The following is a 16,395-nucleotide window of genomic DNA, read 5'->3' on the forward strand; positions in this document are numbered from 1 at the left end:
ACATCTTTGCCAAAATATGCTTTTTATAATCGTAATGCTCCTAATTTACGTAACATATTCAATTATTTTAACATTACATATTAAAACACTGTTATGACCTCTCGTTTAAATGACAAACAATTAAATGTTTTCATGACGATATCTTCATATCTTCTTTATCAATACAGAACTTTATAAAGTAATTAAGGTAAAACTCCCTGTTTACATTTCAATCTATTTTTAAATATGCAGCTTCTCAATAGACACCTCTTGAGTTTTCGCTGAAGTGTTATAGGGTGATTTCTTCCTGCAGTAGGAGGTGGGGGTTGATGGAGGTTGTGTGAGCAGTAACAAAGAGCTGAATATGAAAAGGCATTTAAAGTGCAGGGTTCAGATAACTGGAAAGTATACCCTGGCAACATTGATTTCTAAAATCGCTGGAAAATCACACTTAAACAACATATTTCCGATCATTAATTAAACCTAGGGATGCACCGAAATGAAAATTCTTGGCCGAAGCCGAACATGATGTGAAACACTTGGCCGAAGGCCGAATAATACCGAACACCGAACATGGTTTTTTGCATTTCTTCTATTTATTAAGCTATTTTTTCACTATTGCACAAACTGAATAGTCAAAATGTGCCTTTTATATATGCTTTTCAATAAAATACAATAAAACGTAATATAAAATTGAGCAAAACAAAGTAAATTCAAACAAAAAATTGAGCCCTCTCCCTTCATGAATAGCCTATATTAATTAGGCCTATAACTGACTGCTAAAAGAATGTAATGTAAGTTACTCTGTACCCCTACAACAAAACAGTTCTTTAAAAAGTGTCATTCCACATTAGGCCATAAGATAAAAATACGAATAAACTAAAACTGTTGGATTATTATAGGCTACATTGCAAAATGATTTGAGAAAAAAACCATCCAATGCAAGCAATACGCCCTTTTCACATGACGTCACGCGTCTTCCGTTCTGCCGCAAAGCAGTGTATCATTACTCCCGCTAGCACTCCAGTTCATAAGGTGGCGGTAATGCACCTATAAGCTGATTTGCCAACCGCCAGTAAAACTCAAGAAGAAGTTACTTCCGCTAGCGCCTCAGAATGGAGTTTACCAAGTGGCTTGCACATCTGCCACAAATACGTCTAGATGATGTACAACGTCTTGCAGACAAATTTTCGCTAACAACAAGGTCAAAGCTAGAGAAAGGATACAAATTCTTTGTTGAACAGTACCTGTTTGATTATTAAGGTAAGTGTTTTGTTTTCTTTTTGTGTTAGCGAAGGTGCTAGGATAAGTACTTGAATATGTGTTCTGTCAGTTTTTTTTCTCACTGTTGTTAAATTCCAGCGCGACGGCAAAATGGAACTTCTTCTTCTTCTTGTTTGTTGCAAGACGAATGTTATGATACACTCCTTTGCAAAAAGGCGGAAGGTAAGTGACGTCATTGTGAAAAGGGTGTATTCTGATTGATGCTGACTGACAACCATTTCAGTTCACCTCTTTCCTCCAAACTCCGCCCACAAAAGCTGACTGTTCTCTCAGAAGGTGCACTCGTGGCCAGGATGCACAGAACATACTTTGACAAGTTGTTTAGTACAGGGAACTGTGTGCACGCGACCACTGTATGATGTCAAAGGATGTCGCGAGCGGCGGGGCTACTGTCAGACAGCCCGCTTCCGTCTGAAGTAAAGTTACCGACCGGTAAAGACGGTTTCATTCGGAAATTTACTTCCGTGTGGCAAGTCCCGTGCTGTGTCTTTCTCCGACACTTCAAAATGCTCCACGCACACGCACAGACACGCACGCACACTCATGCACGGACACGCACGCACACATGCACGGACACGCACGCACACATGCACACACACACACACGCACGCAAGCACTGCCAAAATGTTTGCGGCAGTAATAAAGCGCACGCGTGTCTCTGTCTCTCTCTCTCTCTCTCTCTGCGCTGGTTGCTGCTTGATCGTATCACGAGTCATGTTCGGTAAAATTTATTCGGCCACTTCACATATTCAACATTTTCGGTGGCCGAACATTCGGTGCATCCCTAATTAAACCTGATATCAATTATAGCATACATATAGTTTCCTAAGCTTAAACTGCGCTAGAAATCCCCTTTTAAATGCTGCTTCATGTGAATTGTGAGAGCGCCGTCTCACATTGAGCCTTGCAAGTCATTCAAGAACAGAATTATTTCGGCACGTAGCAGTTTTAAAATGTATTCCAAATAAGATGTTTAACTTGTTGAGCTACAAAACTAATAGACCGTATCTGATATTTTGGCTGACGATTCGAAAAATATTCCCAAAGAAAGAAACCCCAAGTCGCAAGTTTCTTGCCTCGCACCGCACTGACCTCATTTTGCTTTGTCGATTTAATATTATGATCAGTTTTAACTTTATAATGGTAAAAAGTTAGTTTCTGAAACGAATGATAAGAAGCATGAGGCGTCAAACAAAGAAAGAAAGAAACACTGTTTCTGCAATGTTTATGGGGTTTGTGGCACAGCAATGAATTCCTGTTATTTTTCCAACCCTACAGAACCAATACAATGTATAATTTTTTTGCCATTGGTCAGGACCAAATGAACTGAACTAAAGGTGAGAAAGCGCCCTGAGGTCCTAATCTCACGAACTCCTCCACGGTCTGTACACAATCACTTATTTATCAGCATGAGACATACGTGTGAACAGACTAAAATGCGTGTGTCTCACGGTGAATGCGTGAGACTTGAGAGTAACATGAATAGAGTTTAGCTGGCTGTGTGTTAGTAATAATGGTCCGTGGGGAAACGCAGTGCTCCGTGTGTACTGTAGTTAAATGGATTAAACAAAACTTCAAAGCTGATTTTTTACTCGAGTAACTCAAAGAATCGTTTCAGCCCTAGCTGAGTACTTATCCGAATAAGAGATTCAAGAGAAGTTTGTACCATGAGAAGTTGCTTCTTCAGAATGACAAAGTTTGATGTTTCGCCATGAAACAGGAAGCTATTGTAACTCAGACACACATATCCATGTCAGTGTTCAAATAAAGTCATAGCGCCACCTGCTGGCAACAGGGAATGTGATATATAAATAAATAACTAATCCTAATATAATTCAAGTGCATTAATTGTATTGCCTACCATTCATGGTTTTCGCAATCGGTTAGCGGTGAAACTTACATGTCTATCATCTCAATACCAAGAAAGAAATCTCTTAAACCCATGCACTAAACCCACCGGGAAGTCATTTATTTTCAACTTCCACTGCAAGTTCTGTGCAGTTTTTGTAATTTCCAGGTGTCATACTTTAACAAACTAAAAACAAAAGAATAAAATCATATTTGGTTAATCTCACTAGAAGTTTTTTTGTGTTGCTAAATGGCGTAGACCTTGATTTTTTTATTGAAGGTTGTGTTCGTGGCGGCCTGCAGAAGTCCAGTTTTTTGCCATGAAGAATTTGCTGTATGTAATGTGTCCGCCTAATTTACAACACGTGCGTACGCACATGAATTTGTTCTTAACCCCGTCCTAATGTTAGTGAATTTGGAGTATTCTAAATGATCGGCCTCGTGCATGAGTTTAATCATTTGCATAAAACACATCTCCATATTAGGGCTTTCCACCTAACCTTTCTTTTTACACCTGTCATCACTTAAGTCAAAGATACTCCAGGCAACCCCATGTGATGCTGCCTACAGATGCACTCTCGCAAGTAATTCCAAGTGCGCAGTCCTCAAAATCAGTTCATACACAATAAAACACCTTTTAAACAGACAGTTTACAGAGTTAGCCGCTGTTATTCAGAGAAACATCGCAGCTCGAGCTATAGTCTAATGCAGCTTTTCTTGCTCTCTCACTGTGTATAATTAAATAATTTTAAAATTAAATATACATTGAAGCATAATTTTATATATATATATATAAATACATACTTATGTAAATACATGCATACATACTGATAGATCCAACTCTGGGATATGGCTTGTAGATCTTTTAGATCAAAAATTTGAGTCCAGTTTCACTAGATCTCTCTCCGTCAGGAACTTATTAAACCTGGAAATATCTACTCCGTTGTGAGTCAATACTTTAACCCAACCACCAGGGTGATACAGAGCTGAAGGGAAGAACAGCAGGCAGGAGACGAAGTGATGTTAAATAAACTGAAAAATGATTTATTGAATAATCTGAAAAAAAGCACAAAAAAGTTGTGCTTTAATGCTCAGTCAAGCTCTGTCAAACTTTGTCTGACTAGAAACAGATTCAATATGTGTTTTTAACCATTCAAGATTACAGTATCAAAACATTGTCTCATGACGTTATTATGAACCTTGAGATGGAAGACCATTGGATACTCATATCAGCATAAGAGACAATACAACTCCCAACTAGGTTAAACAACAGGAAAGTAAGAAACAAATAATACGAATAGAAGTGAATAATAAAATAAATGAATGAATACATATGATAGATGAATATTGTAATAAAGAAGATAAATGAAATCGAATAATAAAATGAAATAAAACAAGAAACAAGTGTATGTTTCTATCCAGATCTATCAATACATACATACAGTTAGGTCCATAAATATTTGGACAGAAGCACATTTTTTGTTATTTTAACTGTGTATGAAAGTGTATTCGAGTTACAGTTTTATAATATATATTGTCTTAAAGTGCACACTCTCAGCTTTATTTAGAGTGTATTCACATCCAGATTAGCTGAAGGATTTAGGAATTACAGCTCTTTAATATGAAGCTCCCCCTTTTTCAAGGGACCAAAAGTAATTGGACAGTTGATTAAAAAGCTGTTTTATTCACAGGTATGGGCTTTTCCTTAAATAATTTTGTCATAAATGAAGCATGTTAAAGGTCTGGAGTTGATTCTACATGTGGTGTTTGCATTTCGAAGCTGTTGCTGTGAACCCACATCATGGGGTTCAGGGAGATCTCCATGCAAGTGAAACAGACCATAGTTAGATTTCAAAAACACTACACATCCGTCAGAAAGATGCCAGGAACATTAAGAGCGGCCAAATCAACAATTTGGGACATTCTGGGGGGGAAAAAAACACACCGCTGAGCTCAGTAACAAAACAATCCTAGGTGTCCATATGAGATCAAAGTGGTGGATGATGACATTATCCTCTCCATGATAAAGAAAAACATCTTCACAACTTCCAGACAAGTGAAGAATTAATCCGGATGCTTCTGTCTTCTGTTACATCACCAAAAAAACACCAGTGACCCAGTGCCTGAGGACGTCATGCATGGAAATGGAATCACACTGCCTGAACACTATTTTACTGAAGATGTTGTATGCCCATATCATGAGATATTCCAAGCCTTCTCCATATCTTTTATTCTTTTTAGTCTTATGCAGGCTGAAATTAATTTGATCTCTCGAAAAAAATGCTTTCTAGAGCTTGTTCGGCTATTTCAGAAGTCTAATCTACCCATCCTATTCTTGAGGCTTTTGCACCTTGTTGTGAACCCTCTCTATTTTTTCCTTGTATTCTCTTTATTGTTTTGATTGACAAACATTGACATATATACCTCTTGGAGAGTGTTCTTCACTTGTCTGGACGTTGTGAAGGTGTTTTTCTTTATCATGGAGAGGATAATGTCATCATCCACCACTTTGATCTCATATGGACACCTAGGATTGTTTTGTTACTGAGCTCAGCGGTGTGTTTTTTCCCCCCCAGAATGTCCCAAATTGTTGATTTGGCCGCTCTTAATGTTCCTGGCATCTTTCTGACGGATGTGTAGTGTTTGATTAGATGCAAGCGAGTTTTCTTGTGCATCATCTGGCACTTAAATGTTTAAATTGGCAAGGCTTGAATGAGTGTAGTTTAAACAGGAACGTGCTGTTCAGGTCTCACCTGCACTCGCGCGCTCACTACATCCGGGTGATGAAAGCATAAATGACTGGTCATATTACACCATACGTCAGTCCTATTGAAATTTGTCTACATTATTTGATTTGTGGTATTAAATGTGTATCCATCGACAAACATACATTAGTCGAACTTTGTCAGTCTGTTTTACGCATTATAATTTCTAACTAACCATATTATAAATGCGTCGTCAGATTTAAGATGAGCCGCTTGCCGAACCGTTGGTGAAGAACCGTGCGGTTCAATTTTTTTAACTCATTTTTTTTACCCCTAATACATATGCATTATAATATAAAGTATATAACTATTATCCTGAGATGAAATATACATTTTGTCATTTTGTCAAAACAGAGAAAGAGAGACTGAGACAGAGAGAGAGAGAAACTGGTGCTTTCAGCTGTTCCTATCTTTTTTCTCATATTTAGAATAAATTTTAGTACAAACGTTTTAGTGAATCATTATTTGTTCGTGAAAACGTTCATACACCAGTTTCATGCACAAATTTGTGCGCACACATGCTTAGTGAATGGGACCCATTGTCCAGTCTGCCCCAAACTTAACATGTTTGATAAGAGTCAGGCCCCGAAAGACATGTAAAATATGTCAATATTAACCTACAGTATTGCACCACAAACTGGCAGCAGGAAATCAGGTCGTGTAAAAAAATTTTTCTTGTTTTTGCAGGTACAACTTTAATTATTTTGCTTATAGTCAATATGTCTCATGTACAGCTGCTTTGTAACAATGAAAATTGTAAAAGCGCTATATAAATAAAGTTGAGTTGAGTAAATAAATGACAATCTTTCTATAATGTACCTCACTTGGATCAGCATGACTTAAATAATTACAGACCGATTTCTAAACTGTCTTTTATTTCTAAAATTTTGGAAAAAGTTGTCTACCATCAGATCTCCTCATACCTGAGTACTTTTAATATTTTCGACAAATTTCAGTCTGGTTTCAGGGAGCTGCATAGTACTGAATCTGTGTTGTTAAAGGTTTTAAATGATATTTTACTCATTCGGGATGCAGGTTCTGGTTGTATTTTAGTCTTGCTTGATTTAAGTGCAGCTTTTGACACTGTTGATCACGATATCCTTCTACACAGACTGGAACATGTAGCTGGGTTTCATGGCCCTGTGCTGGAGTGGTTTGCCTCCTACCTCAAAGGAGAACATTTTCTGTGAAAGTAGGGAATTGTTTTTCTACCCATGTTCCAATACATTATGGTGTTCCCCAGGGTTCCATACTCGGTCCTCTTTTGTTTGCATTGTATATGATTCCACTTGGTCATATTATTCAGAGCCACAATTTATCATACCATCTATATGCCGATGACACTCAGCTCTATTTCCCTATCAAAAATGATAAAGGTTCTGTGTCCGTCCTGTTGGATTGCCTGCGTGACATTAAATGCTGGATGGACATGGACTTCCTACAATTAAACAAAGATAAAACTGAAATTGTTATCTTCGCCCCACCAGTTATGACCTCTGACTTAATTAATCAACTTGGTTCTTTATCTCCAAATGTTCAACTCAACTCAACTCAACTTTATTTATATAGCGCTTTTACAATTTTCATTGTTACAAAGCAGCTGTACATGAGACACATTGACTACAAGCAAAACAATCAAAGTTGTACCTGCAAAAACAAGAAAAGGTTGAAAACACAGAAGACAGACACACCCACACACAAAACACTCCACACACACAACACGCACACACACCAACACACACACACACACACACACACACACACACACGTACGTACACAGACAAGTACGCACACACACACACGCTCAGTGAGAGCACACATTTAGGATAAAGGAGAGAGAAGCACAGGTCAAATATAACAGATAATAAATTCCTATATGCAATATTAATTAAGTAAAACTTTAAGATTCTAAAGCAGCCCCCCCGGTCAGGCAGATAGTGCAAAAACAGTATGCAAACGGTGGCGAGGAACCCAAAACTCTAATCGAGAAAAAAAACCTCAGGAGAACCCAGGCCCAACCAGGGGATTCCAGTTCCCCTCTGGCAAAAGCTGCTGCCTCTGCACAAGCTCCAGAGAACTTGCACAACAAGGCTAAATAAAATAAATAAACTTAATAATAAAATAAATTATAGTTTAAGATTATCATTAATAATCTAATAGCATTTGAAATTTTGTGGTGAAGACATGTCAAGAGACCGCGTCCTTCTTTATCCAGCTCTATCATCTCAGCTCTTGTCAGGTCCCCACTTCCCATTCTCCGCTCTACCATCAGGTCAGGCCATGAACTGCATCCTGCTCGCTGTGGTAACCTTGGAACAATGAGACAAGACTGGCTGAGAGTAGAGTACTGTTCTGTACTCTTTGATGCAACAAGTACATCAGTTGTGTTTTTGGTTCCGGTTGATCTAACTAATGCAGCCTAAACCCTCTGAAGATTTATATTATGGAAGAGTAGTGTATGCAAGATTAAAAAGATGCGTCTTTAGTCTAGATTTAAACTGACAGAGTGTGTCTGCCTCCCGGACAGTGCAGGGAAGACTATTCCAAAGTTTAGGCGCTAGATAGGAAAAGGATCTACCACCTGCACTTGATTTTGAAATTCTAGGTATTACCAACTGACAGGACGCCTGAGAGCGTAATGCACGTGAAGGACTGTAATACAAAAGGAGTTCATTCAAGTACTGAGGAGCTAAACCATGTAAGGCTTTATAGGTAATAAGCAAGATTTTAAAGTTAACGCGATGCTTTATAGGTAACCAGTGCAAGGTTGACAGAACCGGGCTAATATGTTCATACTTTTTTGTACGTGTAAGAACTCGAGCTGCCGCGTTTTGGACCAATTGGAGTTTTTGTAATAAGCCTGCAGGGCAACCACCTAACAGTGCATTACAGTAGTCTAGTCTTGATGTCATGAATGCATGAATTAACTTCTCTGCATCTGAGATTGACAGCATATGACGTAGTTTAGATATATTCTTAAGATGGAAAAACGCAATTTTACAGGTGTTGGCGACGTGGCTCTCAAATGACAGATTACTATCGAATAGAACGCCAAGATTCTTTGCTGACGACGAGGGTTTTATGGAACATCCGTCAATAGTTAAACAGTATTCTTGGTTGTTACTTATAGCAGTTTTCGGTCCAATAAGTAACACTTCCGTTTTGTCCGAGTTCAGTAATAAAAAGTTGTTACTCATCCAGTTTTTTATATCGACTATGCATTCCATTATTCGATGGAACTGCTGTGTTTCATGAGGCTTCGAGGAAATATAAAGTTGAGTATCATCAGCATAACAGTGAAAGCTAACTCCGTGTCGCTTTATTATATCTCCTAGAGGTAGCATGTATAATGCGAAGAGCAGAGGCCCTAAGACTGAGCCCTGTGGTACACCGTACTGGACTTGCGATTTGCGTGACACCTCATTGTTTATTGCTACAAATTGAAAACGGTCGGATAAATAAGATTTAAACCATTTCAAAGCTATTCCCTTAATGCCGACATAATTTTCGAGTCTATGTAGGAGTGTGCTGTGGTCAATGGTATCGAATGCAGCACTAAGGTCTAGCAGCACCAATAACGAGATACAACCTCGGTCAGACGCCAATAGCAGATCATTTGTAACTCTGATCAAAGCATGGTTCATGACCATGTTAAAAATCTTGGTGTCATTTTTGATTCCAATTTGACTTTTGATAGGCAAATTAGTACTATTGTTAAAATCAGTTTCTTTCAGCTAAGATCTATTGCCAAAATCAAGATGTTGCTTTTTAAGACCTTGAAACCGTTATTCATGCATTTATCACCTCAAAGTTAGACTATTGTAATTCATTATACCTGGGTTTACCTAATTCAGCTGTAAATCATTTGCAGATGGTTCAAAACACAGCAGCCAGGTTTTTGACTGGAACTAAAAAGTATCAGCACATTACTCCTGTTCTTGCTTCTCTCTATTGGTTATCGGTCAAGTCCCGAGTTGATTTTAAAATCTTACTTTTTGTTTATAAAGCTCTACATGGGCTTGCCCCTCAGTATATCAGTGATCTTCTCTACGCTCTTCTAATCAACTTCTTCTTTTTGCTCCTCGTTCACGTTACAAAGCGAAAGGTGATCGGGCTTTCTCGGTGGCTGCTCCCAGACTTTGGAACAGTCTTCCTCTCAATATTAGATCTTCCCCTTCTGTTTCCATTTTCAAATCTTCCCTAAAAACATATATGTATTCTGTGTGTTTTAATTGAGGGTGTTTATATCTTTACATATGTCTTGATGGTTTTGATCCAGTGTGATAATTTTGCTTTTAATTTTCTTTTTTCTTTTTCATTTAATTAGAGATTTAATTATCTGTTCAGCACTTTGGTTACAACTTCTGTTGTTTTTAAATGTGCTTTATAAATTAATAAACTAAACTAAACTAACTTCCTATATGCACATTGTCCACCGTTCGCTGTTCCTGAGGCCAACAGGTGGTGGTGGCACCGGGTTGCGATGGAACTTGTGCGAGGGCCCGATCATTGCTGCTTGCAGCTTTAATTCTTCTTCTTCTGCCTCTTTGATCGCAATTTTGAGGGCCTAAACATGCTCAAAAACTCACAAAAATTTGCACACGCATCAGACCTGGCAAAATTTACGTCTAATATGGGTTTAAAAATTAGGCATGGCAAAATGGCTAGATAGCAACACCCAACATCTGAGGGTCCCTGTTCGGGTGCCAAATCTGTCGCGGTATTTGTTCATAAACAATATGTTCGAGCGCCAGGGATAAAAACCACCATTAATATTAAGCTAAATTCATTTTTATCAATTCAAAAATTCAAAGAAGCAATTGATTATTTGTTCTTAATAAATACAATAAGAGACAGCAAAAAATTCTTTATATAATTCCACATAATTCCAGGCACATTACCCTTTAAAAATGATGGAAGTGTGATACTATGTCAGCCAGCAATTAATAGCATCCAAACAATTTTAAATACATATTGAATAATCAACAAACACTGTTCAAAAATCAAAAGAAAATAGCCCAAACAATTTATGTAAAATCATATACAGTAATGCAATGTAAATTAAAATCCTCAATTTAAATACATATTTGATTGTTTAAATATGTATACCGGACTTCAACAAAATTTACCCAAAAATGTATTTATAAGGAAATTATTAAATCAACAGATAAATAAATTTATAAACACTCACAACATATTCTCTAAGTTTGGTTTGCTTACTGTACCACCCATTAGTCTATTGGGCCTGGAAAATGCCAACACTCAATTACCTAAATTCATAAACATGAGAATAGTCAAATATTTACAAAAAAAATCAACAAAAAAAAATACCAAAAATACGTGTTTATTTACAACCCAACCCAAAAAAACAAAAAACAACCTCTTAACAAAACATCAAACTGTTCATATAACGCACTGAATTAGAGTATAAACCATACAAGGTACTTCACAATATGTCCTACATAGTGTATAAGAACCACTCTCTCATGCACGACTCTGAAATACTTCCATCTCTTCTTTCAGAAGTCATAAGGGCACAAACTTTAACCACCCCTGCATTGAAAAACATTCAAAGGCTCTTTACAATGCCAAATGAGAGAGAGAGATTTTTTAAAATTTTAACCATAACTTTTATTGTGGAGCGAGTCTTGCACACTCTGTGAAACAGTGAATTTTTTTTCCCTTAAGCCACAGAAAACACACAGCATCGTGTAATAGCCTCCACTGTAAATCACCTGAACGCTTATTCAAAGGTGGTTTGTAAAGCACCCTCCAAACTGGTTTAACATATTCTCCCAACCCGAGTTTATCCCTCCATACTGTGTTAACCCTCCCATTCAAAGCAGCTTTATTTAGAGTTTTAACAAAACATTTGTACATTACTTCACCCCCAACAGTCTCTAAGACCAAGTTTTGTAGTTCGTCAATGTTCAACAGCTTTCCAGAGACATCTTTCATATCTGTAGTAATCCCACATAGTGGAAAAGGGTCTCTTTCATCAGGACATAAGATACCTGACCCATACTCCAACAGCAGAGCAAGTTCCTCTTGGGCAAGCTTGTGCTTCCATAAGTCCACAATTGATCTCTTTCCCAGTAAGGTAGCCACTGCTGTTAAGTTGTTAAGCTCAGGTCCAGCCACGCTGACTAAATTCTTCAGTTTAAAATATTTACTGACAAATAGCATCCGCATAATCCCGAAACAATCAGTAATATCTAGACGAGCCCCTTTAATGAGCGGTTCCTCCAGCAGCCAGAAGAGAGAGTCTGTTGTCTCAGGTCTATCCAGACAAGACAACTTTTAAAATAACCCCAGATTTTAAAAAGTCCCCCTATAAAAAGAAGGTAATCCATTCAGGCACAGTTTTTTAGGATCCACAAGAAACGAGCACTGTCCAGTCCAAGTCCATCCACTTTTTGTAGAATCACTTTGGCCATGTTTCGCCAAACTAAATCTGTAGCGCCTGTTAAAAACTTTTGCACAAACTGCAGTCGAAAGGTTACCATCCTACTTGCAAGATGTACCAAGCCTTGATCTCCTTCCTCTTTAGGCAGGTAAAGTACACTCTGAGGAACCCAATGCAATTTGTCCCAGAAAATTCACAAGAATTGCTTGTAACTGCAATAGTAAACCAACAGGTGGGTCCACACATGCCAGTTTATGCCAAAGTGTAGATGCAACCAGATTATTAGCTATAAGCACTCTTCCTCTGATAGATAACTGTAAATGAATCCACTTCCATTTGGCTAGTCTGCCCTCCACTCTTTCCACAAGGCCTTCCCAGTTTTTCTTTTGTGAAATCACGTCTCCAAGGTAAACTCCTAGGTATTTAATTCCACTCTTTTTCCAAGTCATCTAACCAGGTAAAGTAGGAAGACCCTTTTCCCATTTTCCGACAGCCATAGCATCACTTTTTTCCCAATTTACCTTGGCAGATGATGTGATTTCAAATTCTTTAACAACAGATTGTAAGTTATTAATATCGTGTTGCCCATTGACCATAATAATGACATCATCAGCATACGCAGACACTTTGTAATGAACATCATGACAACACAATAAACCTTTAATTTTAGATCTTAGTTTGTTCAACATGGGTTCTATAGCCAAAGAATATAACATGCCTGATAATGCACAGCCTTGTCTTATCCCTATATGTACATTAAAAGGGGTACTTAAACCACCATTGATCTTTAAAACACTTTCAATGTCCTGGTATAACACCTTAACCATAGAGACGCATTTTGAATCAAAACCAAAAGCCTCAAGAGTCTTGCAAAGGTAGTTATGTTCGACTCTATCGAAGGCTTTTTCTTGGTCAATAGAGATGAGGCCCAGATCAACACCTAAAAAATCAGAAACCTCAAAAACATCTCGAACTAGGCAAACATTGTCCATTATTGACCTGCCAGGAACACAGTAAGTCTGGTCAACACAAATTATCTGCTCCATCACGCTCTTCAACCTATTGGCCAGAGGTTTAGAAAAAACGTTGAGGTCTGAGCATAACAAACTCAAAGGACGCCAGTTCTTAATTTCCTGTAAATCTCCCTTCTTTGGCAATAGGGTGACTACAGCTCTTCTGCAGCTCAAAGGCAATGAACCTTCAGATAAGATTTCATTCAGAACAGGTAGCATGTCTTCACCCACAATTGTCCAAAAAGCCTTATAAAATTTGACTGGAAGCCCGTCGATACCAGGTGCCCTGCCACTCTCCATCTTCTAAAGGGCAGCATAAAGCTTCTGTCCTGACAACGGTCTTTCCAGCTCAGCCTTGGACTCCTCAGAGATATTACCAAGGTCTTCAAAGAAACTGGCACATAACTCTTCATTATCCCTGTATTGAGTTTTATACAGCCCAGCATAGAACCGCACGGCCCTTTGCCTGATATCGGATGGTGCTGTTAGCTCCTGCCCATTTTCAGAGAGCAAGGAGTGAATGCAACGACTCTTACCATTTTTCTTTTCCAGGCTAAAAATGAACTTCGATTGAGCATCCATTTGTGTTAAGTTCTGAAAACTTGACTGTACCAGAGCACCTTGTGCCTTGATGCCTAACAAGTCAACAAGACGAGATTTCTAAGAGACAATGTCTTCAGCATGTTGCTGTCCAGTAGTATCTATCAATTCTTGTAAATTTAGTATGTCCAATTCAAGCTCTCTCATTGATTTGGCAGTATTCCGAGTGACATTGAAATTGTATTGCTGGCAAAGTGACTTTATTTCAATCTTTCCACAATCCCACCATTGCCGCAAAACATTTTCAAAACATTGTTTTCTCAACTTAAAATTGTTCCAAAAAAACCTAAAAAACATCCTTAAAATTAACATCACTCAATAATGAAGTGTTAAGGTGCCAGTATGCACTCCTAACTTTTAGATTTGCTATAAAAAATTGACATGTGACTAGGCAATGATCACTCTCTGTTTCTCTCAACAGGTAGTGGTCTAGCTTTTGTTGAAACTAGTAACTTTGTATTAGCACCTATTGTATTATTGCTCCTGTATGACATATCGCTTATTGCTCCCTGAACTCTCTGTAAGTCGCTTTGGATAACAGCGTCTGGTAAATGACCAAATGTAATATGTAAACCCCCTACAATTCCCAACCCTAGTTTGTAAACCCCTGTCATATGATTGATTGTTGTATTAACAGACTCTGCATGTGTTTGTTTCCCACACCCTAATGAATGCTTGTTTTTAAATGTCCAAGCCATGATTAAATAAGGGCTTTTTATATTTCTATTAAATCATTGAGTGCCTTGGTCTGATATGTTTTTAAACTTTTCTTAGCTCTTTAGGATCACGCCTGAGAGTTCTTCACTGCCTTCAAAAGCTCTGGCAAATCTCAAATGAAGCCATGAAGGTATGCCTAAAACATACAACTTTTCTTAGCACTTGTACAGATATAATTTCCTTGAATGATCTGTTTTTGTCACAGGTTTTTAATGATCCTATCCATGGCCATATTGAGATGCATCCTCTCCTGGTCCGAATCATAGACACGGCACAATTTCAGAGACTTCGTCACATCAAACAGCTTGGAGGAACTTACCTGGTGTTCCCTGGGGCTTCCCACAACCGCTTTGAGCATTCGATTGGGTAAGTGTAAAAGTGCACCAAGCAAAAAAATCCATCCTTGCAAATTAAGCCCTTTTCACACAGATCCTAGAAAATTCACGGATTATGTGTGGGATTTGTCCCAGGATTGTTTGATTTTGGTCAGGGTGGCGTTAGTTACTGTTAGTTAGTCCAGAGCTTCAGTCCAGATGTTTCAGTCCTAACATCTACTGATGCTCTCAACCACAACAATATTTACAAAATCAGACTGTCCGTACACAGTGTCCGATAAAAAACTAAGAGCCACGTTGACAAGATACTTAGTGGACATAAACTCACTATAGAGATGGGCAGACACAGACAAACATGACTGCCACAGGATGTGTCCACACTGGGTGTTTCTCAAACACAAGGACGCGTCCTGGGCAGGTTGCAAATCTCGGCTGCCACGTCATCAAGTGCTGCCGAAGGACATCTCAAACAGGAGTATGCTTAGAAGGAAGCTTTGGCTTTGTGTCCTTTGTTCAGGCTGTTTTGCAGGATACAACAACTGTATCCTTCGCTGCCTGAAATCACCCACAATCCTTTGCACACGTTCCCAAAGAACATCGCGAGAATCCAGTCAGCAATTTCTTCACATCATTTTTATGTAATAAAAGACAAAAAAAATGCAGAAAATTAGTAATTAAATATGTATAATGATTAGGGCTGTCAACGTTAACGCGTTAACGCATGCGATTAATTTTTTCAAATTAACGCGTGAGAAAATATTTATCGCAATTAACGCAGCATCCGTTTGTTTTGACATCCTTTGTCTAGCGTTACATTATGTAATCACGCTCTTATTCGTGTACAGGCTTTTAAACCACTTAAGCGCGATTTGAAACAGTTGCTTTGAGGCGTTCAATGAAGATAGACAGCTTCTAAACTGTGGGACGTGGCAAAACGCAACGAGAGGTCCAGTCTGGTGTAAACAGTAACGACTGCGTCGGTGAATCTCTGTCAGACAGCGCATCCGTGTTAAGTTCTCTTTCTGCTTGAATGGATAAAACCACACAAGTTTATGTCAGAAAGCCCGTTTTGTCTAGCGTTTTCTTAAGCACAGACTTCAAGGTGTAAAATAAAATCTTAAATGAATGCAAAGAGTTGTGAAAATGGGGGTGCGGTGACGGTCAGATCTGCGTACTGAGAAAGCTCTTAAAGGGGCCGCGTTCTTAAACCTGCAAATCAATGTGATTTTATAGCTTTAATGAGAATTCTTCTGCATTTAATTTATAATTTAGCATTAAAGACTGTAAAGTGTCCTTCAATTTCCTACATGAGCTCTCAATTACATGAGAGCTCTCAATTATACTGTTGAATGGCTATAATTAATGTTAAAATAATCAATTTAATAGAGACATCAGTTACAATACTAATATCAAAATGTTAGCTTTCATAAAATGATGCTGTTAAATAA

The 16,395-nt window shown here is 38.2% G+C and overlaps 1 protein-coding gene across 2 annotated transcripts in view; it reads left to right on the forward strand.

Annotated features, from left to right (window-relative positions):
* samhd1 (SAM domain and HD domain 1) overlaps positions 1 to 16,395 on the forward strand; it is a 109,976-nt gene that overhangs the window by 25,249 nt on the left and 68,332 nt on the right. For both annotated transcript variants that reach the window (XM_057363298.1, XM_057363299.1), the window contains exons 3-4: positions 14,670 to 14,742; positions 14,818 to 14,978. In XM_057363298.1, coding sequence (XP_057219281.1) covers positions 14,670 to 14,742; positions 14,818 to 14,978 — 234 coding nt within the window. The remainder of the gene's footprint in view (positions 1 to 14,669; positions 14,743 to 14,817; positions 14,979 to 16,395) is intronic.

The sequence above is a fragment of the Triplophysa rosa genome, linkage group LG21 (genome assembly GCF_024868665.1).
Source record: "Triplophysa rosa linkage group LG21, Trosa_1v2, whole genome shotgun sequence".
In the NCBI taxonomy this organism is placed as follows: Eukaryota; Metazoa; Chordata; class Actinopteri; order Cypriniformes; family Nemacheilidae; genus Triplophysa; species Triplophysa rosa.